Source organism: Alternaria infectoria (assembly GCF_024043175.1).
Source record: "Alternaria infectoria strain BMP 0036 chromosome Unknown scaffold_9, whole genome shotgun sequence".
Taxonomy (NCBI): Eukaryota; Fungi; Ascomycota; class Dothideomycetes; order Pleosporales; family Pleosporaceae; genus Alternaria; species Alternaria infectoria.
In genome coordinates this window covers 1,124,835-1,151,363 of record NW_026250698.1, presented here as the reverse complement: position 1 = coordinate 1,151,363, position 26,529 = coordinate 1,124,835, and the positions used below count along the sequence as shown (strand labels likewise).

Here is a 26,529-nt window from a genome sequence, read left to right as displayed (position 1 = left end):
AAGAACATCGTCAGTAGATGAGCACTAACATGCTTCCCGTGTGGGCAATCAAGTACCTAGGAATATCAGAGATCTGTTAAGTTCTCCTGCCAGATCGTGCAGATTCCGGAAGCAGGGACGTGGTAGATGCCATGGCGTACGGACTTGTAGAGAAAGTCAGACCGGAAGGCATAGGCGACTCCGCGTATATATAAGCTTCACACTTCATCAGTCATAAACTCAGTCTCATAGTCTCTGTCAGGCTTTTGCATACAGTCTTGCTCCTTCACAGTTTCGTACCCCAAACTCCAAGATGCGTATCTCTATTCTCTTCGCTGTCACGTCGAGCTTCTTCGCCCTTGCCTACAGCGCTGGAAGTGCCGTCCAAGGCACGGGATCAACCACACGCCAATGGTCCTGCTGCAAGAACTCCTGCTCTTGGCCCGGCAAAGCTCTTGTCGATAAGCCGGTCCTGACCTGCGACGCGAGCGACAATCTCCTCGACAACTACAACAGGCGCGACGGCTGCGAAAGTGGCGGTGGCTCATATGCATGCTCTGATCTCAGCCCATGGGCTGCGAGTAACGACTTGGCGTATGGCTTCGCCGCAGTCAATCTTGCAGCTTCGAACGAATCCGCGTGGTGTTGCTCTTGCTACTCGTATGTTCCTTCAATTTAATGAACGAGCAGTGACTGACCGACTCTAGTCTGACGTTTACTTCCGGGCCAGTCAACGGAAAGAAGATGGTCGTCCAAGTCACGAACACCGGGTCTGATCTAGGAGAGGATCAGTTCAACATTGCCATCCCTGGTGGTGGTGAAGGTTCTACCCAAGGATGCACGAAGCAATATGGCGGCGCGGATGTCTGGGGTCAAGACTATGGTGGCGTAGCGCATCGCGACGACTGCGACGCCCTCCCTTCTGCGCTGCAAGCTGGCTGTTACTGGCGGTTCGACTGGTTTCGAGGAGCTGACAATCCTTCGGTCAACTGGGAGAAGGTGAAGTGCCCTGAAGCTTTGTCTGGCGTGTCTGGCTGCCGCCGCAACGATGACCCAATCCCGGGGCAGAATACTCCTTCGCCGACGCCTACAACATCCGCCCCCATATCTTCTGGTACTGTACAACCGGGAGGTCAATGTGGTGGCAAGTCTTACAAAGGTCCCACCCGATGCGTAGGAGGCACCGTCTGTACCTACGTCGACGAGAATTCGTACTATTGCCTCGCGGACCCAGCTAACACAAGAACAACTCCAACGACTACAACCTCTGCTAGTGCCGCACCTACCATCGGCCTACCGTATGACCAATGCGGCGGGAATGGTTGGACTGGTCCCAGGACATGCAAGGACTCGGTGTGCGTGAGAGTCGATGAATGTGAGTCGCGCTGCTTCGATCATGTCATGCGTGCCATCCCGAATCTCTTACTGACCTATTGTAGATTACTCGCAATGTCAGCCACCGGTCTCATCTCAGAGATCCACCAGCACGCGAACTCAGACAACTGCTAGACCTACATCCACTCCGCCTGCTCAACCAGCACCGCCGTTCACTCGCACCCGGCGCACGACAACAACTAGGCCTGCCTCACCAGTGGCTACGGGTCCGGTACAGCTCTATGACCAGTGCGGTGGGCAGACGTGGCAGGGCTCGACGACTTGTAACCAGGGCCTGGTTTGCTTCAAGGTCGACGAGTACTATTCGCAGTGTCAGAAACCATCCTAGGGATGCGAATGCGAATGGTTTCGGTGTGATGAGTCTGAAGCCTCCGGTTCATCGCAGGTAGAGAAGTGTTGCGATCGTATATGTCAGAATTAGTGGGAGGAGGAACTCATAGCTTGCCGAAATACAATGGGAATTTGGATGACACTAGATGCAAATGAGTATCGCGTTCAAAGACGTAAATTCGGTCGTCTGTTGCAAGGACACAACGACTCAGCTGCATCGTTCATATCTTTCTCTTCATCCGTCCTCTCTGACCCAACTCACAGCTTCGCCTTCACCCCAAAACTCTTCTGCACAGCCTCAACCCCCCTCTTCGCAACATCCTCATCCTGACTCGGCAACCCCGTACTACACCCCACCGCCCCAACAACAACCCCATCCTTCACAATCGGGACACCACCGGCAATCGTCATAAACCTGCCTCCATTGCTGTGATTGATGCCATACGCCGGCCCACCAGGATACACATTGTCTTTGTAAACAGAGGTAGGCGCGCGATGACCTGCAGCTGTGAAAGCCTTGTCGATGGCGATGTTGATGGATGTGAGTTTTGCGCCTTCCATGCGGGCGAATGCTAGGAGATGGCATGCGTTGTCCATGATGGCGATGTTCATTGGTACGTTGATTTCTTTGGAGCGCTGCTCGGCGGCGGCGAGGGCGATGCGCGCGCCATCGAGGGTTAGCGTTGGGATGGATTTTGTGCTCATGATGGCTTTTGGTAGAGAGGTTTGATAGTCTGATGGTAGCAACGCGCTGCTGGACGCGGTGTTATGGTGCTGATGATGGACCTCGGATATTGCAGGATAATGACGTAGGGGCGCTTTGATTGGCCCGTGTTGCGGAAGCGCTTGCTTTCGCGCGGGTCCGCTTCATCGAAGACAATATCAGCTCATAATGTTCATTAATCATACCTGTTCTCGCATTTATCCTTTGATGGGATGCCGATACCTTTGCGATTGGTGTCATGAAGTTCCAGCGCACAGCCTGGACTGATGTCTCGGCAAGCAAAGCTCACATGAAAAGCCCTAGAGGACTCCGGAAGCGCGAGCCCGGGAGTATGCTATACGGTGGCCTGCGATGACGATAGCCCAATCAACGAGATTGCTTGGCCTGTTTTGTAAAATGACAATATTCGTCGATGACTTACATTTCAAGTCTACCTGGCCACATCTCGTTCTTGGTCTGTTCGGTCATCTGTTCACATCTCGCGGTTTCCTATGTCCACGTATTTCTTTCTCGTTCAAAAATTTGAAGAAGCAGAAACAGATAACCTTTCAATCTATCAGTTCTTAGCGAAGATTTGTCGGAGTTCGAGGTAGGGTCAGTGGTCGCTCTGCGGAGCGCCAACAATAATATGTATTGTCATGCGTATTGGGATCTGAGTTCTGGCATTTGCCAGAGACTGCCTGTGCATCGTTATGGCTTCCTTTCACTCTATGGCGATGGGCAGTATATGTCCAAGGGTATGTAGGCGGCCACTGGACGACATTCACGCGTCTTTTCCACCTTCACTTGCCAAAATGCCTGATACGCGAATATGGACCCGTGTTTACCAGTGCGTCATGTGCCATTCACGACGCGATCTCCAGAATCTTTTCTCTCAACTCACCCAACTCTTCCTCGTTCCACGAACGTCGACCCAGCGTCACGATAGCCCGACAGTAACGGAAAAGTTCGCGACCTACTTCGCTATCACGACCATGAAAGAAGAAGATATCCTCGCGCGCCAATCCCGTCCGCAGAAACATTCTACCTGGGTTCCCAAAAGCCGCGACTGGCGTTATGCGACCGGTGTTTTCCAACACGATGATAACGAAACCGCGCCCAACGATCGGTCGGCGTGGGACGACATGGACTACGACTATCAGGTCGCCGATCCGGGAAAGAGCAGGAGTCGGAGTGGCAGTGGGCAGAGCTATGGCGACATCAAAGCGGTCGATGTAAGCGCCCCGGTGTCGGCAACTCCAAAAAGCGCAAAGAAGAGAGCCCTCTCGGATATCCCGAAAGCCACCGTAAAGATCCGAGCATTCAAGAGGAAGTCAAAGTCAAAGGCTGCAAAGAAGAACGTATGGATGTCAGTAGCAAGGCGCCAACGGATCAGCCATGACGATGTAGAGGGCGCAGAGCCAGACTACCGGACCTATAGCTTGACCGTCAGGTTGCGCTTCTCAGGCAGGCTCATCATAGAGGATGCGCTTCCGGCTGTATCAACACCAGGCCCTATGCATCTCCAACAAATACCAGACACACCTGCGAACTTCAGCATACCCTTCGATCCTCATACCCCCGCCACAGCTCGCACCGCGGTCTCACTCTACACACCGCACATGTCGCATTCGGGCGAATCCGTACACACATATCCGCCCTTCCAGCGTCCGTGGGTAGACGAAACGAAGGACTTCAACATGCGGGCAGTCCGCGGCGTTCTACAAAAGACCGGGTTCGTAGGAAAGGACCTCGGAGTGCATTATACATGGTACAACGACGCAGTTCCCGTAGACGCTCTGCTACCCCCTGGAGTACCTCTATCCGCCAAAGAAGTCATGGCCTACTACCCCCACCACGTCCGGTGGAAAAGCATGATGGTCCGACTAGCGAACAACGACTATCGCGGTGCGGATATCGTTGGTATGCAGGTAAGCCGTCGTCTTTCTAGTGCCATGAGATGATTGATATCTGACAATGCACAGGCATTCTTCCGTGGCCCCCCAACAACGGACATCACAGCCGCAGTCATGAACCAGTTCCAACGCGACTCCGTCGAGAAGATCATCGAGAGCTTCAAGACCGACACTATTAACGGAAATCATGATGCAAACTTACATACCGACCACCTGAAGCCAGGTAGATACATCGCGGACAGACGCAGCGGCTACGTCATGCCGACGTTTGGTGATCTCTTGGGTGGTCTGAACCATCTACCGTCTGGTCTTGATGCGCGTGGCCTGACAGAGTGCCTGAGCTGGTATCTCCATGTCCGGGACTCTTTCACACCGAGGCTAGAGTTGAACGTCCTGCATACCCAAGCTTTGATTCGCGCGCTTCGCATACCGCTCAAGCGGTATGGACCGCAGAATCTAGATTGCAATGCGCTCAAAGAGTGGAAAGAGAAGGGGAGGTATGAGGAGCGGAAGGTGTACTACGAGCCAGCTAGACCTACTTCTACAGAACCAGGGGATACCGCGCAGAAGAGGTCGCGACTGCACATGAACCTAGACAACCACGAAGTCAAACTCGACTACCAACTCCAGCTCCGTCACGTCCTCACAACCCCTTTCCTCGCTCTACACAGGGCCATGGGCGAGGCGCTCAAACTGGGTATCGAGAAAGCCGAGAACCGGATGACTGAGCGGGTGAGCGCTGAGGGGAAAGAGATGTTGGAAGCTAAGTGGGCTGCGAGAGTAGCCGAGAACGCGGAATCAGAAGAACAGGTACAGAATGTGGAAGCGCAGCAACTACAAGCGATGATGCAGAAGCCCGAACCGTTGTTCAAGTAGAGGGTAGCGCGGAAAAGCCACATTGCGTTCCCCGAACGAGCCTCACGGCGGAAGCACTGCGTACTCTTGCTCCTGCACCGAGGAGAATATCTGCTTCGCAGCCACCGAATGGTGGGCCACTTGGTCACCATGTTGCAGGTTCATCGACGCAAGCGTTTGGTAGACAGTCTCGTGGAACGCCTGAGCCTATGTACCTTGACCGGGCTTGGGGCACGCCATCACCTTCTTCCGCATATGCGCCTCGCTCAGTGTATGGTAGGAGGGAATATGAGTCGCCAAGGCAGACAGATCAAAGGAGTGGAACGCAGCGTGGTGGATGGGGAGATAATCGTGGTGGATCGTATCGTCCAAGAGATCGGTAGGGGCGATACTTTTATTGGCGGATGAGGGTGGGATGAAGATGACGTAGTCACATGATGGGAGCAAAATCGATGTTATGATGACTTTCCGCGAAAACGTAGTATGATGTCGGGCCCGGAGAGCGATAGAAGGTTTCAAGTAAAGTCAGCAGGGTGTAAAATGGAACAGACGTACCCCGCGCTCAGCGGGATGTAGGCAGCAGCCATTACTGTGCCACTTGACATCGCGACTACTCACCAACTTTCGAAATAGTATGCACTTACGCACCTATCCACCAAAGTATCGTGTTTTTGAACAGTCAAGCAACATGTTCAAAGTCCTGTCTGTCATCGCAGGTATAGTAGCAATCCGGCTTGCTATCTCCTACGCCCAGGCCGTCGCAGTTGAGCTCCGGGAAAAGCCCACGTCGATGTCGCCAGTAGTTGGTATTTCGCTCACTGCAAACCAGGCGACAGCGGTAGTTCGGTGGCCGGACGGGACTTTCGAAAACCTGGGCCGAGTGGAGGCATCGAAGGCGTATGTGAAGATGATGCGACGCCTCTCTTTGCCTTCTTCGGTGCATCTAACGTGAGTTGCGGGATCATTGTACTTATGTATACAATTACTGACCATGTAAATTACAGCGAACCTTACGGCAGCATGGAAGACTTGTGGAACGACGCTCCACGAAGAGCCTGGCGAAGCGCACGAAAGAAGCTCGGTCTGGCCGCCTCTGGCGACGTAGCAGTATTAGCCAAGATGCTAAAGGCAACGGTGAGGATGGCAGAAAGTGAACTTGGATCTCCCATATCGGCGATACAGAGCTTCCCTGCGCTACTCGCTTTATACCAGGAAGATATCAAGGATGCCGCGGAGCACGCAGGTTTGCGTATGCTGGCGACCGATTCCGGGCTACAATTACACGAGCTCATCGCTGCGTATGCCGGCCATGGAATGGGCCTCTCTGAGAGCGGTTCCGAATGTCAAACATCAGCCGGATTTCCTGGGTGCCACACAGTCATTGTGGAATATACTGAGGATGCTATCTTACTCGATGGTCGACCGCTGGATCGCGCTCACGATATCGCGAACTACGATGATGATGATATTCGAACAAGTTTTGATCTTGGCAGCAGAAGCTCGGCAACGGAGGAGCAAGTACGCGATTTCGTTCTAGAGTATCTGCGTAAAGTGTACATTGGTTACACGAAGAGGCCCTGGGTCTTTCCCAAAGAAATCAATGTCATAATGACGGGAAGCCGAGATAGCGTTGGTTGTGAAGAGATTCGGATGGCAATCGCAGATGCATTCAGCTTATTTGGAACGCGGGCCAAGATGCTGTATTCTGACCCTGAATATGTGGCAGCGAGGGGCGCGGCTGAGATCGCATGGCGAACGCTGCTAGAAGCGGAGAAAAAGAAAGAGAAGATAGAGTTGTAAATGGATACGTGCGACGACATGAAATCGTTCTTGTAAACCTACAGCCTCACAGTCAGCGAGTCACGGATTGACCTTTTCGCACTATGCATGCGAATACGCCTGTGCCACCAAGTTGTCAAGATCGTGCTGACCAGGAAGACCCTCGTAGCAGGCAACGCCACTTAGCAGATCACCCGAGACCGGAATCAACAGTTTTGCGAAAGAATTGCCGGAATGGGTAGGTTGGGATCTGAAACTGCACGTTTTGGCGAGTTGGTGGTCTCTTCGCTTGGATGAATCGGAACCAAACAACTGTGTTGTGGGACCGGAACCTGGTAGGTAAGACTGGACACACGTGGATTGACAAAAACAATAGCTGCTTGGTGTACGAATAAATGCATAGAGATCATCTGCCGTAAAATGGGTCAAGTCAGAAGAGGGTAGGTTGCTTTTTCTGAGATGTCGTCGAATCGCGGATTGTCTTGGAGGAGACGCTAAAGCGTGTCGGAAACGTGGAGAACAGCTTACGCCTAGATACCCCGCCGGCTCATTTGAAGCCTGTCTGAAATGCTGGAATGATTATCGCATGTCTGCGAATATTGTCGTTGGTCTAGCGACGAGAAGATCTGTGATAATGATCTGCACAGGGGTTCGGGCTGGGCACCTCAACGATGACGAGGGCTAGGATGCCGTCGCCAATTCGGCCCTCGCCCGCGCCTGCTTTCCTAGTCGCACGCCCGCCACGCGCTCGTGGCTGCCTCTCCTTATGCAAAGTAGTCGCGCCTCTTACTAGCTTCTTAACTTAATGTATGCTGTTTAGTGGTTTATGTATTCACTCCCACCCGACTGTGACTTGAAGGAGCGCACCTCCGCGGCCAGAACGAGATAGGAGAGGTCCAATGCCCGACCAGCAGCGCCGCTCATGGCACCAGCCTGACGTTACTAATCTGCCCCCCGACTCGTACACTGCCCAGCGACTGGTATGCATGGCTGCAGACTACCGCACGCATGTCGCAAGCTAAGAGGAGTAGGAACATGCCACGCCCGAGCATCTGCATCTCACGACGAGACGCTACTTCATCGGTCCTATCCCCACGGCATGGCTGACCAAGCACCGCTCCGATTGGTATGAGATATCGCTGCAGGAACGGCCTATGCGACATGTACTGACATCGTGCGCCTAGGTACAAGCACCATCTACGAATCAACTACTCGACGCGTACGGCGACCTTCTCCTCAGACCCGCGTGAGGCGCGCCAACGACGACTGAGCGGCCTCGAAGGCCCCAGCTCCTCTGCCCTCTTCCAGCACAGCTTCCCCCAGCCCGAAGAACTTCAAGCAGAAGATGAGGAAGGAGCGCAAGAGCTCGAGGCTAGCGGAGCCAATGGCGCAGCGGATGCGACTGCAGCGACTCCACCCGCCCTACAAGTGCCGCGCGCTTCAGACCACAAGAGCGATGTAGTGGACGATGAAGAAAACGACGAGTTCGTAGACGCGCCCTCGGAGCCGGAAGACGACGACATCGAACGCGTTCCCACCAACGAACGGACAGTCCGCCGATCGAGTACGGACAAGACGTATATCACCGCATCCTCGATACCCGCAGACGAAGATGATGACGATGACGATGACGATGACGAACAAAGATCGGACGAAAGGCCGCTGCAGGAGCAATACCAACAACAAGCACAGGCAAGTGGCTTACAAGTTCCTTCAAGCCAAGGGCAGGCAGGATCAAAGTCATTAGGCAAACGCCCACTGTCGAATGTAGAGAGCCTTGGGAGTCCTGCATCAGCTACCGGAGCAGCCTCTGTAGATGCAAACTCCACATCGTCTTTGCTGCGTAAGGCTGACATGAACAAGGCACCGGCCTCCGCTGATGTCGATTCGAAACCGCCTGCGAAGGGTATAATGGCAAGGGTCAGGAGAAGATCAGGCATGATGTCCTCTTCCGCGGAACTGCCCCAAGATACGGACCCTGCCACGGGAGATTTGACGCGCAAGAAGTCGAACCTTCGGAACCTTGTGAAGTTTGACATCCCGGAGGACTCCCGGCGTGCCACGATCCAGCTCAAGGCGAAGAAGGCGCAAATGACTGTTCAGCGAGCTGGCACCAAGATAAGACGGCAGAAGATCAAGGATGGCCTTGTCGTCAAGATGGAACGCATGCTTGTGCGAGTGGATGCCGCCGCAGAAGTTCCCGAAGACTTTGATGAAAACGTCAACCAAAGGGTCGTCTCCCGCGTCAAAGATAAATGGCGGGAGTACATGGTCGTCTGTCGCCACAGCCATACCAATGACGCAGAATTCTTGCTGCAGCTCTACCAGACTCGGGTACGTTTCTCCATTGCTTTTATATGCGTCAAGCTACTGACTTCGTTCCCAGGTCATCCCGGAGATTGAGAATGCAGGAGCAGGCAAGAAAGCTGCATACGAAGTTCCGCTGGGGAAGAAGACCTGCAAAGTCAATCTCTACTCATCGTTAGACAAGTCAATGGTGGTATCGTCTCCAGGTTCACGCGAGACCCTAATCTTCATCATGCAAGCTCGGACCGCATCCAATGCAGTAGAGTGGTATACCTTTCTCCGAAACGTCCTTGGCTGGCAGCGTGCTTCCGAGCTTCAGATCAGCATACCAGACATGAGCTTGAGCATACGGATCGCCAACCCATTCGAGAAGTTAGAGGCATCGCAAAACAAAGTTCAAGATGCAGAGAACACCGAGGAGGCTCTGCTGAGGACTATGCAAGAGGAACAGGCGGTTGCTCAAGATCTGGTCAGGCGCTGCTTAGATCAACTGCAAGATGCACCGGAGTGGGCTGACGTGCTGGAATCGTGGATCAAGGACCAGCGCATAGGTCTCGCCTGGAAGCGCTATGATCGACTTGAGTGGATACATGGCGCGAACGAGCGCAAGATGTACGGCACGATAGCTATGCTGAAGTCGCACGAACTGGAATTGAGGCCCAAGACACACTATCCTACAACTGCAGTGACAAGGAAGAAGCACAAGACCTTGACTGAACCGGTTCCCGTCGAAGGTTTCCTCATCCGACTGACAGGGCAACGAGGACGGGCAAAGCGACTAGGCCTCATGTACCACAAGCAGCTCTACTTTGCCAGCCACGATCAGTATCTCGTCTTTTCACGACCCACAAAAGTCACCCCACCTCCGCCTCCGAGGCTACCTGCGTCTGGAAATGCCAATGTGCCGACAGCGCAAGCGGTCAAAGACGCGGTGCCAGAGAGCTGGGCTGTCAACCCGTATGGCCTTCAAGATGGGCAGATTGAGTGGCTGATGGAGGGCCACTCAGGTACGACGGAAGCCAGGCGTCTGCATGACGAAGATGCAGCAGATGAGGCCGCCCGCAAAGAGCAGAATCTGCTCAACTGCGACGGCTACATCAGCTTGGCAGATGTTGTCAAAGTCCGCAAAGCCCAGTTGGGCGCGAGTCCCGCTGACGAAGACCTGGAGGAAGGCTCGGATGTGGACTTTGACGACGAGGTCGACGACTCTATGCGTAACGACGGAGCTACGAAGGACCTCGACATCGATCGTACTCTCGAGTTGGTAATGAAGAATGGCCTCATCATTCGTCTACAGGTGCGTAACTCTTTGGCATACATCTTTGCTCTTGACTGACATGATATCCAGGCCGCAGATAAAGCTCATCGGAAAGAGTGGATACAACACCTACGCGCTCTCGCCAAGTACTGGAAACACCGTACCGCATCAGATATTGCCCTCTATAAAGCCACACGTAGTCGCAACCTCAGCGCCCTTAAGATTGACGAGGAGGCAGAAGCACACGTCGGGCAATTCGCGAGGAAATGGGAGGTGACTCAATCGTTTGCTTCACCAGAGCTCTACAACATATGTGGTATCGCTTGTTGTCGCAGCGTTCATATGAGTGGAATGTTGTATCGCAAACCGCGCATCCATGCGCCCTTCACACGATGTAGTGTTCTGCTGACTGCCGGCACACTGCTCATCTTCCGCGATGTCTTGCGAAGTAGGGTTGGCAAACAACTGGCGCACATCCACCACGAGCGCATCGCGAATCTCGATCTCAAGGACTGCTACGTCTACTCTGGTCTCCTTACAGAGAATGACCTTCTCTATCAGAATCAAACTTTCGATGCGAACAAACCAGGACACCACGCCCTCCCACGAATCTACCTCGAAGACGGCTGGACATCAACAGACGAGGACGTCATGACCACGTTTGTTATCTGGCATGGCAAAGCAAAGAGCTGGTTCCGCGCAGAGGAGGGTGCAGGCGGCGGGGAACAAGTCCGCAAAGAGGGTAAGCGCACAAAGCTTAAGAGGGTAGCTAAGCTTGGAAGTAAAGGCCGTAGCGTGGTCTTTAGGGCGCGATCGCGTGCAGAGCGAGATCATTGGGTACTTGCAATACAGAACGAGATTGAGCGAATCCAGGGCGACAATGCGGACTTCAGACTCGAGGAGAGTGGTGAGAATGGGATGGCGAATGGGAAAGTTTGTCGGAGTAATACTAATACATAAGAGGAGGATGGTCTAGGGTGCTTATGAAGGCTTGCATTGTATATGGATTATTGCTCTCGGCAGGCGTACTGAGTCTTCAGCGTTTAGGACTCAGCACGGCGGTGGGCGGTCTGGGCATGTACATCACTGCATGCTTGCTGTTGACAATTGACCACAGCGTTTGAGCTATATACATAGGTGCTCGTAATGTAATACTATCGAAGTGTCCGAAGTACCCATGTTGCCACACTCTTCTGACATATGGCGGTTCTTCATTTTTTATTTGCACTACCTCACTTACACTGACGCCACCACCCGGTCGCGCGGTGTCGCTACGCCAACGCGATGGGTAAGTCCCCACGCGAACGCTTTCACATTCACACTCAAGGACAGCGGATGCGTTGCCTCTGCCTAATCGCCTCACCCGCACTGCAGCCTTGGCGCTATCAAAACACGCTCGGCCCACTCCCCGCACAAACAAACGCCCGCCTCCGTAGATAAATAGAGCGATACCCCGCCCTCACCTTCTCTTAACCCATCGCTTCTACTCTACACTCGTTTAAAGCAACTCAATCTCTACTCCACCGCCCTTTCGAAGCTTCCCAAGCAATCCCTTCGAACTTCTTACCCACACTCACTTACACCTAACAACGACTACCAAACATTGCAATGGCTATCTTCAAGAACTTTCTCGCGGCCACCGCGCTCTTCAACGTCGCTCTCTCGAGCACCGACTTCTCTTCGAATGTCGGCTCTGTTGTCACGTCCGTCCAGCTCGTGACTTCAGTTACCTTCGTCGACCCGGTCCCGACTTCGTCTAGCACTCACTGCAACACTCTGACTGTTACCGCGTCTGGTCCTCCTAGCACTGTCACAGTCACTGCGCCTCCTGTTGTTAGCGGTACCGGAGTTAAGACGCTGACCGAGTCTTCTTCTACCAAGGACATGACTATCCAGACGTCTATTCCTTCGTCGTTGTCCTCTATGACCGAGAAGCCTCTCCCGTCTGAGTCCTGCATTAGCGACGTCCACACTGTCACCCATGGCGGTACTCACACCACGACCATCACTGGCTGCAAGACGCCCCCGAGCTTTGCCACTGTGAGTCCCCCATCTCTCTTGATCCTCCCATCACCGATTCAGTCCACTGACATATGAAACCAGCCTCCTCCCACTCTGACCAAGAGCCTCACGTCAACCAAGGAGGTGACCGAGACCGTCGTCTCGCCTTCATCCAGCGCTGCTACCCCCGACTTCAGTGTGTCCATCATCACTGGAACGCCGGTCAAGCCCTCTGAGCACTCCCGCCACGTGCCCTCCGGCTTCTCCACGCCCTCGCACTCATTCCCCACCTTCAACACCACGATGACTGCGACCGCGACTGGAACTGGTCGTCCTAGCGCTTCCATGTCGAAGCCCGTCCTTCCTCCTTTCACTGACGCCGCTGATGCTAGCAATGTGGGCGCTGCCCTTCTGGCTGGTGGTGTCTTGATGGCTCTCTTTGGCGCCTAAGCGTTTGATCGTTTCACTGATTGGGGTTTGGAGTTTTCGGACTGGAAATCGGTGGGATTGATGATGAATGATTGATGTACATGTTCCGTCTTTGGAATTTAGATGACGGGGAATTACGTGTTTCTCGGTAATGAAATTCATGACCCAAATCTTGCCTGTTTATGTGACTTGTCTTGCTTATAGCGTTCTCTTACGTTCCAGCAAGATTGCAATGCACTGGCGCTGACGCCTTTGCATGATTCCCGACTCCACGACTTTCTTTGAACCTGGTTGTATATTCTGTATTGTACTTCCTGTTTCTTTTCATTCTACATGTCTTCTCACCGTGATCAAAATTCTCTCTCAGTAAGGCAGAGCATTGACGAAAGACATTTTCGCGCTGCAATCGTGGATGTGTGAATGTGGTGAGGTCGGTCGCGGCAGGCGGAACAGGGATGGCGCGTTGCCGAAAGTGGAATGGCGTGCGCTGCCCCACGGCGGCGGGCGATCTCACACAGTGAGTGGGCAAATCTTTGAGTCACTTCGAGCCAAACTACTTTCACGCTTCCACTCGGTCCAAGCCCAGCATACCGACGCTTATCCACTCTGCGCAGCAAGAACTTCTTCTCGCTCACCACTACATCTGACCTCTGGAAACTCCACCCCAAAAGGAAAGAACAATCCTAAAAGCGACCCCACCTCGCGACAGTCGAGCGACGTTACCCAACACCACACAGGAGAAGAGCAGGAGCACATATTCACCATGTCTCTAACGAATTGCCGATTCTACGAGGAGAAGTACCCGGAGGTGGAGAGCTTCGTCATGGTCAACGTGAAGCAGATCGCCGAGATGGGCGCATACGTCAAGCTGCTGGAATATGGTGGGTTGAGGATGTAGCAAAGGCATGGGCAGCAAGGCTAACCATTTAGACAACATCGACGGCATGATTCTGCTTTCCGAACTCTCGCGAAGACGTATCCGATCCATCCAGAAGCTCATCCGAGTTGGCCGCAACGAAGTCGTCGTCGTACTCCGTGTAGACAAGGACAAGGGTTACATTGATCTGTCGAAGCGCCGAGTGTCGCCTGAGGACATTGTAAAGTGCGAGGAGCGATACAACAAGTCAAAGATGGTGCACAGCATCATGCGCCACGTCGCCGAGAAGACCCAAACACCTATCGAGGAGATCTACCAGACCATCGGCTGGCCGCTGAACAAGAAGTACGGACACTCGATCGATGCCTTCAAGCTCAGCATTACGAACCCCGAGGTCTGGAACGATGTCACATTCCCCAACGACGTTGTCAAGGAGGAGTTGCAGAGCTACATTGGCAAGAGGCTGACACCGCAGCCGACCAAGGTCCGGTCAGACATTGAGGGTATGTTGGAGGAGCATAAGTCATGTAGACGTCTTTGCTAACGTCCATAGTCACATGCTTCGGATACGAGGGTATCGACGCTGTCAAGACCGCCCTGCGATGCGCCGAGGCCAAGAACACCCCCGAGAACCAGGTCAAGGTCAAGCTCGTATCGCCACCTCTTTACGGTACGTGATCGCGCTGCATACATCCCCATTCTCAACTAACTCCTGCAGTCCTCACCTCGCAATGTCTCGACAAGAGCGCCGGTATCGCATGCCTCGAACAAGCCATCGTCGACATCAAGGAGAACATTTCAAAGGCCGGAGGCGACTGCCAGGTCAAGATGGCACCCAAGGCCGTCACCGAGAACGACGATGCCGAGCTGGCCGCGCTCATGGAGAAGCGTGAGCGTGAGAACCAGGAAGTCAGCGGTGACGAGGACGAGAGCACGAGCGATGAGGGCGGTGTTGCTGAGGCCGATTAAGCGACTGGGAGAATATTTGCATACGAGCAACGATGATAATGAAGACCAAGGGTATCTGCAAAAAGTGGGCATGGGCGTTTGAGGCGTCGATATGGTGGTTCACGAGCATGCATGCAAAGGCGTCTCGACATGTACAGCACCTTGTCTTCAGCCACATGCATATATGCGTTTGCGCATAGAGGGAGTGTTAGAACAAGCGGATTTAGCAGCAAATCAACAATGAATATGCACTCAAGTTTCATGTCTCAATTGTGGTCTCGCATGCAACGGCTTGGGATTAATTCGGTAGCAAGAGAGAGCTTGGGCCATTCGCAGGGTGGAGCGGGATGACGCTGGCTGGACTGGTGGAGCGCGCCCAGCGTTGTCAGCCAGGTTTTAGCCAACACTAGCCTCGAGAACCCGGTCTATCGTGGGTCCTGCTGCTTTGTTGTCGCGCTGTCACCGCAGCTTCTTCTCTGCTCAGGTCCTTTGCTGAGTGTGCATCTTGTTGTGTTGCGCAGTTTTGCTTTTCCAAGCCTGACGCTACCTCGGTACTTCGCTGCTGGGCACTTCCAGAGCTCGACATAGCTCTCGTGAAGCTTGACTGACCTGCACGAGACATAGCACCTTCCCAACCACACCGCAATCATGGTGCGGTGGAACGAGCTATTCAGCGGGGATGGCGATAGGCGACACAGAGTGCAGGATGAGATGAGCGCGCGTATGTCTTCTTATCGTCCCTATCAATCCCAGTACTAACACCTCGCAGTCCTTCCCACGTCGCGTCGCGAACACCTTCCTCCTCCGCCTATCGATCCCAAAGATGTTACCATTGTAGCTCTGCGATTGAAGCACCAGATCGAGCAAGTCGTACCGTGCGAGCTCGAAGAAGAGCAGATCACCAAGGCGCATAGCAGCATCATCACCGACAAGGTGCTTGAGACGGCCAAGCAAGCAGGAGCTCCTGAACACAATGCCTGCGTAGTCTTCTGCCTGCTGCAGGTGAAGAAGTGGTTTAAGAAGCAAGCTACCGCAGAGCTCTGGGATGCCGACCTCCACGAAGTCCGCGCCGTGGCGGCAGAGATCATGGCCAAGCGCCTGATTGAGGCCGAAGAGGATACCACATATCTGTTCGAGGAGGTACTGCTCAAGCGCTACTCGACACTCATCGACGGAGAGCCAACCACACCCGCCAATGCCGTCGAGAAGGCCGTCGACCTCCACGCCGTAACGGTCATCGGATCGTCCGGCTACCAAAAGTGCATCAACTACTTGTGGCGCGGCTGGGTAGTCCAGGACGACGAGGACCCCAGTCGCTTCGTCACATACGAGAACAAGACCAACACCAGCTACTGGGCCCATCTCGACCCCGATCGCATGCGCGTCCCCAAGTACCAGAACTGGGTGCAGATTGCCGTGTCCATCATCTTCTTGGGTCTCTACACCGGTGCTATCAACACCATCAATCCCTCTGGTGACCTGGATGTCGTCGAAGGTCTGCTGTACCTCTTCACTCTGGGCTTCATCTGCGACGAGGCGAACAAGTTCTGGAAGGTCGGACGCTTCTACATCTCCTTCTGGAACATGTTCAACAGCACTCTGTATTCGCTTCTCACCGTCAGCTTCGTCTTGCGCATGGTAGCTCTTGGGCACCCCATCAGTGACGAGAAGGACACTCGACGCGAGTACCTGAACAAGATGAGCTACGACTTCCTCGCTTTCACTGCGCCTATGTTCTGGATGCGTCTGCTGCTGTACCTTGATACCTTCCGCTTCTTCGGCGCGATGCTCGTTGTACTCAAGGTTATGATGCGCGAGTCGCTCATCTTCTTCATGCTACTCCTTGTTGTCATGATTGGTTTCTTCCAGGCCTTCATCGGTCTGGATATCGCGGACGATCAGCTTGCTAACGACACTGTCTTCGTGTTCCAAGCCATGTTGAACGCTGTTATGCAATCGCCTGAGTTTGAAGGCTTCGACAACTTCTCGGTAGGTCGCATCATATGGGATTGAACTCAGGCACGAGCTAACAAGTAATAGCCTCCCTTCGGTATCATTCTTTACTACATCTTTACCTTCGTCGTCATGGTCATCCTGCTCAACGTCCTCATCGCTCTCTACAATTCGGCCTACGAAGACATCACACAGAACGCTATCGACGAGTACATGGCTCTCTTCTCGCAGAAGACGATGCAGTTCGTTCGCGCTCCCGACGAGAACGTCTTCATCGCTCCATTTAATCTCATCGAGATGTTCTTCTTGATTCTTCCATTCGAGTGGTGGATGGATGAGAAGCGCTACGACAAGCTCAACGATATGGTACGTCCTTGCCCCTCGCACAAGCACTCTTTTCTGCTGTTTATATGATGATTTCTATGTATTTGCTACTTCAGAGCTTCGGCTATGAGACAATTATCACCTAGTACTGATTACAGCATTCTTTCACAATCCATATTCAGAACGACCTAGTTGCACAGAAAGCTGACACCAAACAGGTCATGGCAGTAATCTATTCACCCCTCCTCGTCATCACCGCCATGTTCGAACAACAAGAAGCCTGGGTCGTCCGAGACAACCGCCGCCGCGGCGAGGACGACGAAGACACAACCATGGAGTGGGAACAAGTCCTTGATGGCTGTGACTTTGAAGCCGACGGCTGGGATAAGAAGGTTCAGGCTTCGCGTCCCAATGTCGAGTTCGACACTGCGGTGTTGGAAGTCAGGCAGCTGAGGAAAGAAGTCAGCGAACTAAAGGATATGATGAAGATGCTCATCGAGGGCAAGAAGGAAGGCTGGGGCGGAGACACACTCGGCGAGAGCGGTCTAGCGAAGCTGGACGCAAGCAAACTGGGCATGCAGGGCGAGAGCAGCGAAAACGGGGGCGGAAGGGATGAGTAAGTGCGATTTGCTTTGTGTCTCGCTGTCACCAGTGCTCCTTTATGTTTCCGCTGTTTCTCTTGTTCGAGTGCTGGTGTGTTGACTTTCTGGTTGTGTAGGCGCTATAGGAGCGAGTTTGGAGAGAGCCAGGCGAGTGACTGGCACTCTGATTGAGAGTGCAACGTCGCTCTCCTGCTCCTCTTCTTCTTGCTCGAGTACATATTACGGAATGTTACGCGATACGATACGATATACGATATACGACACTAGGCGATGCGATGCGATACTATACTCTGGTTATATACCCCTCCTTTACAACAAAATGTCATGTCTACCTTTATGCACGAATATACTCATTCCTCAATGTTCTTGAAATCGCCTTACTACACGCTGTTGAGAAATTATCATTTGCTTGTTCTCTTCTGAAATGAAGTTGCTGGCTTGTGCCCATTGTCGGTGCTGACAGGGACGCGTGGCTCCACCAATCAAACGCGCCTCGGCATCTCCCCACGTGTACCCCCTTTTGATCTAGCCCACACACATGTGTTATCTGCTACGTAGGTACCCGCTTTCCCGGTTCCAGGTTCTCTCCTGCTCCTTTGAGGGGACGCTTGGTGGTTCATTATGCCGTTCCGCCCGGTGCGGTTGCACTGCCACAAGGCTTATGTACCTGTCAAGGGGGGTCTGGATGGGCCCGAGCCACAGGTTGTCCCTTTAAGTACCGTGGGAGCTCGCTGTTTCTTGTTTGGGGAACTTCACACGATACATAGCGACTTTGTGGGATTATTTTGATTTGACCGAACGACAGGTGTTGACTGAGGTCTTTGCTTTAATTGCGAGCAGACGCAAGAGGTGGACATACGAGTACAAGGATGCGCATCGCCCTCGTCGACGGTTCCTCATTTACGCCTTTCTTGTCTCCTTTCTCTTTATCTCCTTGAATCAACTCGGTGGACTCCAGGAAGAAGAAACCCTCCAACAACAGCCTCAGCACCTCAGCCCGTCGCCAAAATGTCAACAACCTACCTAACCCCCCTCACAACAAACACCCCAACCAAACGCTCTGCCTCCGCGCCCCCGCCAAGCCGCACACTCTACACCTTCCAAGAAGTCCACCCTTGGCAACGCGACAACGAGTACCTCAAGAACCATTATCGTTGCACCACCAATTCTTACCGCGAATGCCTGAAGAGCTTGTCGTATCTGCACAATCAGACTGGAAATATTTACACGCATCTCATCGGCGCTGTCTTCATCCTCTTCTACGCCATCTACGCCTACAGCAATATTAGCAGCCGTTACGAGACTGCTGATATAAACGACCTACTGGCTTTTGGTGTGTTCGTGGGAAGTGCGGTCGTGTGTTTCGGCGTTAGTGCTACGTTCCACATGTTTGGGAATCACAGCAGTAAAGTGTATCATACGTGGTTGCAACTAGACCTTTACGGCATCTTCGTGCTGATCGTAGGCACGGTGTACTCGGGGACGTACTATGGGTTTTACTGCCAGAAACAATACTGGGTGTTGTATTCGGCTGGGATTACTTCGATTGTTACGGGTGCGGCAACGCTTTGTTCGATACCGCGGTTCCGCACGCCGAAATGGAGGTGGGCGAGGGCGACGCTGTTTTGTGCGATTGGCTGGTCGGGTGCGGTGCCGATGACGCATGCGGCTCAGGCGTTTGGGAAGGAGCAGGCGGATAGGCAGATGGGGTGGCGGTTGATGATTTTTGAGGGCTTGTTTTATATTACGGGGGCTTTTATCTATGCGGTGAGTATGAAAGAGAAGGTGGATTCTCAGGTTGCATTGTTGCTAACGCTTCTTCACAGATCCGCTTTCCGGAGAGATTTCGCCCGGGACTTTTCGATATCTGGGGTTGCTCACATCAAATCTTTCATCTTTGTGCTGTGGGGGGTGCGGCGCTGCATCTGGTGGCGCTGCTGAAGGCGTTTGATTATAATCATGATCCGGCGACGCGGATTTGCTGAGGGTACCCCCTTTGGAGCTATCGAACAAACGACTACTTTACCCATCCATACTGCACGTTCAGACCTCTATCTTCTCATTCGTTTCCAATGCTCGCCCTCTCAGCTTTCCCATCGCTTAGTTCTCCAAGCTACCCATTGCCAGCCCACGTGCACTGATTACAAGAGCCAGGGGCCAGCAGAGCTCATCGACCCCGCCCTTGACCCCACCGGCGGACACATTCCTGAAAGATCGAGCATCGTCTCAATACCCTTGTTCACCTCCAGCGAGGCTGACAATATGTCCGCGGAGAACAAGACCACCGTCATTGTAGGCGCGGGATCTATTGGTCTGTGGACTGCCTATCACCTCGCACACGCAAATCGTCGAACCGGTCTCTCGAGCAGCAGCACCATCATCGTCATAGAAGCATCAGCGAGCGCATTCGGAGAGACATCCGGGACCTGCACAGGATGCATTCATCACAAATTCAACGACGAGATCATGGACGAATTTGGGAAGTACAGCTTCGCAGCCTGGCGTGATTTGGCAGAGAGAAACGACCTGTGTGATACTGCTGGACTCCGCTTCGATTCCATTTTCGGTTTGACCAAGGGTGATGGGGATGATCAAGAGCGTTTGCCGGATTGGCTTCGAACGAGCGATGCGTGGGGGGTGGACACCGAGTTCCTGGGGCCAGAGAACGCAATGGTGTAAGCATGTTGTACATGCATCACCTTCTCATGCTGATTAAGTTCGTTGCAGCAACCCAGTCGGCCTCGGCAGATGGCTTGAAAGAGCATGTATTGACATGGATGTTGGCATTGAGACATCTACAAGAGTCACTGCCGTCGAGCTGGACGAAGGAAACCGAGCCACTGCAGTAACCGTTATTCGAGAAGACTCATCCTCGGTCAGAATTCCATGCGACAACTTCGTTCTAGCTGGAGGCCCATGGACCCCAGTGGTCTACAAAACGCTCTTTCCCACGTCTTCAATCCAGATCAACTCAGCCACAGAGGCAGGCGATTGGATCATCCTCCGAAACCAGAATCCTGTTGCGAAGAAGTCGGTGGCTTTCGTGGGCCTGAATGACATCGTAGGAGAGAAGTTGGAGTTCGCAGGTCGCAACGACGGCACAATCTGGGTTTGCGGAGCAAAAGATCACAAGGGCACGCTACCTCCGTTAGGCTCGAGAGGTCTACCAGATGCTGCAAGGATTGCGGAGCTCACAGGTCGCGCTTCCCTTTTTCTTCGCGTTCACAATGCTGGCGATCCGGATGCGTTCAGGGAGCTAGAGGTCGTTGCGCTTGGGCGGGCATTTCGACCTGTTACGCGCTCGGGGCGCCCGATGATGGCTAGGGTTGAGTCTGACAAACTCTCGCATCATAATGGCCTTCAGGCAGATGGAAGGCCTGGCAATGTGTTTTTGTGCTGGGGGCATGGGTCTTGGGGCTTGACCCTTGGACCAGGCACGGGGAAGTTGATGAGTCAATTGATTCTAGGTGAACCGACTGATCTTGATCTTTCACCATTTCAAATTCCAGAGACTGTGTAGAATAACGAAATGTTTGAGTATGTGTGTCAACGATTGCACAGTTCATTGAAGTCTACCCGAATCCAGGTGAGAGCAACGTCGTAAGAAGGCCTGCAGCGGCTCTTTCAGCGGTATCTAATCTCACGATTGCATCCCTTCACTGAACTTCAACGCTCGCCATGCCAGCTCAGCTGCGCCTCTTGCAGCTTTGAAGCTAGGGTTCTCTTCTAACAACTCAGCTTTCGCGCCGAGTGCCACGATAACGCGCTTTATCACCCTCCGAGCTTTCCCATCGCTCAGACTTTCGGGACTACCCGTCATCATCACAGTAATTGAGTCGGGAGGATGAGGCGTCGGGTAGTAATACTGGTGATACAAGAAACTTAGGACGAAATCTTGTATGTCCAGTTCGTCAGGCTCACCACCACTACCTAAGTCAAATGAGGTTGCAAGATCCATATACGGGTCCGATATCTCGATCGATTCCCGAAGGATGTTGTGGTGTAGAAGAAGCGCCGACTCGGTGTGTTCGACCAGTAGCGTATGGCGAGATGTGAGGTTCCTCCCCTCTTCGCGACATTTCTCTTCGTTGTGGTAATCTTTACAGAGACCCAGACCGTTTCCTGCGTATGCGGCGACGTCTTCGTGCGGATGAGATGCCTCTAGCCAGGGGCCCAACTTCGCGAGGCCGAGATAGCTCGCCGCATCCGCGATGTCTTCTTGGTAAAGACCTGGTAATGCTGGAAAGCTGATCAAGGCTGACAACGCGGAGCCAGCATACGTTTCAGCTACTTCAATAACGGGCTTCAGGACCTTGGCTATGATGCCCACTTCGCTCGATGCTGGGAGGCCGAGTTTTTTTCGCATGGATCGTTTTGCTTGGCGGGGCCAGTCATCGAATATGTCCTTGAGACTGTGGTATGGAGGGCTGTTACCGGTCTTAGTAGTCGCTCAGATTGCTACTAGGCTACTTGCGATGGGAGCCATACCTTGAGTGTTGAGACGATGGGTGTGAGAAATGCCGCATGAGTTCGATGTACTCTTCGGACGCTTTCAGCTCTACCAAATCTTCCGTTGAGACATTGTTCCAACGAACAGATGCGATGACGTGATCTACGGTTAGGGCGAAGCCGACCGTGGGCCGGTTGGATGTTGTCTGGTCCAGGGATATGATGGTCTGAGTGCATGCGACTAGCAAGGGCGACGGAGCGAATGCGAGGATAACGGAAATCATCTTCGCCATGATGGTGTCTGCTGCGCTTCCGTGAGTTGGGAGGTATCACAGCATTTGAGAAGGTCTTCAGGCAACGATAATGTGCCCATGTGGCACAGTTCTATCGGTGAGCGTGCTTCGCCCCCGATGTTTCAGTGCAAGAGCGGGACTGGCTTGCTTCAGGCTGTGCAGTGTTTCTGCACCTGTTTTCCATCGGAGCTGCGCAAAATGCGTAGTGTATTGGCGCGATCTGGAGTTGACTGTATAGCGCTTCGGTACTAAACTTGCGGTCAATACTCAACTCTGGAATTTGTTCGACAACTATATCTTTCTAGATGTACTCGGTACAAACATCACAATATCTATAGTTTGCAATAGTCCTTGCTTAGGATGACCCAAATAGATTGATGCTGTTTTGACTTCGAGATCGGGAATGGCTCGTTCATGACAGGTCGTCGCAGTACATGAACGTCACAATTCCATTCTTTCTTCATGATCCAGCGCTCGCCACGCCATCTCCGCTGCTCCCCTTGCTGTGACATAGGCTGACTTCTCAGCCAGAACTTCAGCATGCGCTCCAAGTGCTTCAAGCACAATCTTCATTGCTCGTTGCACCTTGCCGTCGCCGACGCTCCCGGGATCACCCATCAAGATGACGGTCATGTTCGGTGGTCCTCTCCCTAACCGCTCGTTGTAGTGATGGTACAGGAAATGTAGCACACTGTTACGAACGTCTTGCTCGTCCGGCGTCCGAGAGCTACCTAGGTCGAATTGCATTTCAAGGTACATGTTCGGCCATGACAGTTCCACTGCTCCGTTCAGACCCTCCAAGTGCAACAGCAGTGCGGTTTCCGTGTATTCAGCTAGCAGCACAGTACGGGTTGTGAATCTCTCTCCGTCGTCCGGCACGCATCGTTTCACGGGGTTGTAGCTCTTGCACAGGTCGTATCCGTGACCTGCATATGCAGCGATGAGTTCGTGAGGATGACGCGCGAGGCCTTTTGCCAATCCTGCAAGACCAACGCAATAGGCGGCATCGACTATATCCTCCTGGTATAGGCCAGGCAGAGCGGGGAAGCTCACTAGAGCAGAAACAGAAGCGCCCACAGATGCTTCAGCAACGTCTTTGATGGCTTTGACCAGTGTCGCAATTACAGCCACGTCATTGGAAGCAGGAAGTCCTTTTTGCTTGCGTGCGTCTCGTTCTCTTTGACGAGGGATATCGTTCCATAAGTCACCGAGTGATGCATATGGTGGGCTTGGGGGAGAATCAGCTTTTTGCCTTGAGCATGTAATCCGACAAGAGAACACACCTAGGATGCTGGGAGGACCATAACGAGAACTTTTGCATCAACTTGATGTATTCTTCCGAAGCTTCGACTTTGGCCAGGTCCTCGAAGAACGTGCTGTTGTGGCGAATTGTAGCAGTGGCATGATCGACCGTGAGTGCAAAACCGACGGTGAGAGTGTCTGCTGATGTTGCGTGGTAGGCTGAGGAGTATTGTGACCAGCAGGTCAAAGCGCATACCATGAACAAATAGAAGGATAGGGTCATGACTGTGAATAACGATAGAAGTCTAAACAGGTAGCGCGAAGAAAATACGGGCACCAATGTGAGCTGAGTGAGCTCACTGTCCTCTTTTAGCAGCATTGAGAGATCTGTGCCGTCATTTCCCAAGCTTGGTGGCCGGAGTGCCTATGCGGCGCGGTGTCCAGGCAGCATCGCCAACAGCTTCGATGCGCGGGTGGGCATCATAGGCTGCATGCTGCATCGAAATCAACCAGAGATGTTCCGCCGTGTTATTGCATCGAGGCCGTTGCATCATCGTCCGCAGATGTCTGCTGACGTTCGCAGCTCTGCCGTAAGACCTCGAGAAGCCCCTTCCGAACGGCCCTGGGGGTGTTGCCAGTCGTTGCGCTGTGTGATCGGATTGCACGTTACATAGATATGTCAAATGGAATGCAAAGTCTCATGATAGGGTCGTTTTCCAAATATACGAGAGACGCGATGACGAAGAGCATTGTGACATGACTGGACGTGGCTCATACTGTGGAAGCCATGAAGCTGGTGTTCTCATCAGATCGCCCACGCGAGATTCGGCCCTTTGTGCACTGACCACCCGCCACGCAGGAGCCCCTTGGGTCAGTCGAGCCGCACGAATCATCCTCCGCATCATCAGCTCCCATCTATCCAACGACCTTGTCCACAAGAGCCCTCATCTCCTCCTTGACGCTGTCAATATTAGCGAACGGATCTTGCAAGCATTTCATGCATTTGCCCTACATATTACGGAAGCGAAGGTTGCCCGGATAGAGCGCCGACGAGCAAAGATTGAACCGTCTGTGAGAAGTTTAGCCAGGCTTCGAGACGCGTTTAACATGCCTGGATACATACATGCAGTAAAGTGCATTCCGGTCATCAAAGTCTTTGGCCGGCTCTGACATTGGGTAGTGCTTCAGGTACTCGGTCACATAAGGTTTTCCGATTTTGTGGCGGGTAGGTCGCCATGGTGCCAACTCATCTGGTGTCGCAGTCTGGATCAGCAAAGGCAGGGTTGGATAAGACACTATAGAAGAGCTTACATTCATGATGGGCATATGAAGAGCATGCGTCGAAAATTACGGGCCGATCTGTGGCGGCATCAACGGACGTATTGCCATCCCAAAGGTCACCATGCACCAAGCAAGGAACGATGCTTCTGCCTTCGGACTCAAGCGGGCGCAAGAGCTTTGGGATTACTTTATCCATGATAGCTTCACGCAATTCCGTCATCTCCTGCTCATACCCTTGCGAGTTCGCTTCAAGCTCGAAGAATCGGCGAATGCTGCGCGAAAAGCTTTCCTCCCACGTGTCGCATTCCGTGGTATCCTGTGGGAGCCTTCCCTGAAACGTTGGGACTGGGAACCCGAATTTTCCGGACGGCGATACTCCTTTCTTGTGCAGTTTGGCGACCATCTCAGGGAAATCGGATACATCGGGGACTTCGTCGGTCATGTCATGGAAATCACACAGGAAAAAGTACGTGTCGGCTTCGTTCGCATACTCGCCCCATGCAATCGGTTTTGGCGCAATTTCAGGCAAAGCGTCATGGATAGCAGACATGGAGTGGAATTCTCCAAACATCATACCTTTCCCAGCATCGCCCTGGGACACCTATCGACTTATGATCAGAACTGCACTTGCTCTGGACCTTCAGGTGTTTACCTTGAGGAAATACGACACGGCCTCTCCATTCTGGTAGAGAGCACGGATATGCGCTGTACGAGTCCAGTAGGATGCTCCATGAGACGAGATGCCCTCGATAGTCAACCCTTTTGGAAGCTCTGGAGCCATGATCAGTAAATGGCGACCACCAACAAAGGTTGCTGAGCACGCGATGTACTCACTCTGTTCTACGTTGGGATCGACATAAGCGATCACCGCTTTTGGTACGGCAACTTCCTCGTTCCAAATCGAAGAGTCGGTCATCTCGAGATCTGGCTCGGCTGCACGGAAGAGAAAGAAAATGGGAATCAGGCAGACGGCATTCAGCCATGCATCGCCTAGTTATAGGTAAAACATATGATGGTACCGGAGCCCAATCGCAATCCAAGAAATCGTTGCTATGCGGCACAGCTTACGCGCCGTATGCACGGCCCCCACGTATATGCAGTCTCTCAGCCTGATGGACGCTCTTCGTAACGCGGCAACAGGAAAGCATTCCAGGAAGCGATGGTTTCTACGCCCGGATTACATGGCTCTATTCATATAGTAGTGATCTAGTTGGAAACAATGGCAGAGCACGGTATTGGGAACTTGGTAACTGGAGGTACCGTGTGGCACAAGGCGATCCGCTTATCGCTTCACGTCATTGGCTGCAGGTCAGAGCGCCCTCTACGAGCAACCTTCCCCTCATTAGCCGAACATCCCGTCCCGACTCCTACGTTCATGGATCGGGATAGTACATTGCCGCTGACGTGGGGATTTGGCCGGGGCTCCGCAAGAGGCTGCGCATCGACTGAGAAACTTTGTGCCCTCATGACTGGAGTCCCTTGTACCCATCGCACCATCATCCAAGGCCCACTCATCGCATGGGTATGTTGCTTTATATCCCTCGGAAGAAAGATCTCGTCATCAAAATCTCCGAGCCACGGTTGGCGGGGTAATCGCAACGCAAAACG

General features: G+C 53.1%; 8 protein-coding genes across 8 annotated transcripts; 6 read left to right on the top strand and 2 right to left on the bottom strand.

The window, feature by feature from the left end:
* Window positions 1-292: 292 nt before the first annotated feature.
* J4E92_006327 (uncharacterized protein) lies at window positions 293-1,488 on the top strand (the record flags this gene model as incomplete). The annotated part of the gene is made up of 3 exons (XM_051497697.1): window positions 293-639; window positions 687-1,334; window positions 1,419-1,488. The coding sequence occupies 3 exons, from the start codon at window positions 293-295 to the stop codon at window positions 1,486-1,488; spliced, it is 1,065 nt and encodes a 354-aa protein (XP_051352344.1).
* Window positions 1,489-1,962: 474 nt separating this feature from the next.
* On the bottom strand, window positions 1,963-2,409 carry J4E92_006326 (uncharacterized protein; the record flags this gene model as incomplete). Its single annotated transcript, XM_051497696.1, has 1 exon — window positions 1,963-2,409. One exon carries the CDS (start codon window positions 2,407-2,409, stop codon window positions 1,963-1,965), a length of 447 nt encoding a protein of 148 aa, XP_051352343.1.
* An 813-nt stretch (window positions 2,410-3,222) lies between these two features.
* On the top strand, window positions 3,223-5,199 carry J4E92_006325 (uncharacterized protein; the record flags this gene model as incomplete). The annotated part of the gene is made up of 2 exons (XM_051497695.1): window positions 3,223-4,338; window positions 4,393-5,199. 2 exons carry the CDS (start codon window positions 3,223-3,225, stop codon window positions 5,197-5,199), a joined length of 1,923 nt encoding a protein of 640 aa, XP_051352342.1.
* Window positions 5,200-7,856: 2,657 nt separating this feature from the next.
* J4E92_006324 (uncharacterized protein) lies at window positions 7,857-11,482 on the top strand (the record flags this gene model as incomplete). Its single annotated transcript, XM_051497694.1, has 5 exons — window positions 7,857-7,937; window positions 7,989-8,083; window positions 8,142-9,291; window positions 9,344-10,561; window positions 10,613-11,482. 5 exons carry the CDS (start codon window positions 7,857-7,859, stop codon window positions 11,480-11,482), a joined length of 3,414 nt encoding a protein of 1,137 aa, XP_051352341.1.
* Window positions 11,483-12,130: 648 nt separating this feature from the next.
* J4E92_006323 (uncharacterized protein) lies at window positions 12,131-12,973 on the top strand (the record flags this gene model as incomplete). The annotated part of the gene is made up of 2 exons (XM_051497693.1): window positions 12,131-12,562; window positions 12,626-12,973. The coding sequence occupies 2 exons, from the start codon at window positions 12,131-12,133 to the stop codon at window positions 12,971-12,973; spliced, it is 780 nt and encodes a 259-aa protein (XP_051352340.1).
* Window positions 12,974-13,715: 742 nt separating this feature from the next.
* J4E92_006322 (uncharacterized protein) lies at window positions 13,716-14,798 on the top strand (the record flags this gene model as incomplete). The annotated part of the gene is made up of 4 exons (XM_051497692.1): window positions 13,716-13,833; window positions 13,883-14,332; window positions 14,383-14,499; window positions 14,548-14,798. 4 exons carry the CDS (start codon window positions 13,716-13,718, stop codon window positions 14,796-14,798), a joined length of 936 nt encoding a protein of 311 aa, XP_051352339.1.
* A 627-nt stretch (window positions 14,799-15,425) lies between these two features.
* Window positions 15,426-17,674, top strand: J4E92_006321 (uncharacterized protein; the record flags this gene model as incomplete). The annotated part of the gene is made up of 4 exons (XM_051497691.1): window positions 15,426-15,498; window positions 15,547-16,766; window positions 16,818-17,096; window positions 17,273-17,674. 4 exons carry the CDS (start codon window positions 15,426-15,428, stop codon window positions 17,672-17,674), a joined length of 1,974 nt encoding a protein of 657 aa, XP_051352338.1.
* A 5,165-nt stretch (window positions 17,675-22,839) lies between these two features.
* Window positions 22,840-23,923, bottom strand: J4E92_006320 (uncharacterized protein; the record flags this gene model as incomplete). The annotated part of the gene is made up of 2 exons (XM_051497690.1): window positions 22,840-23,575; window positions 23,682-23,923. The coding sequence occupies 2 exons, from the start codon at window positions 23,921-23,923 to the stop codon at window positions 22,840-22,842; spliced, it is 978 nt and encodes a 325-aa protein (XP_051352337.1).
* Between the last annotated feature and the right edge of the window lie 2,606 nt (window positions 23,924-26,529).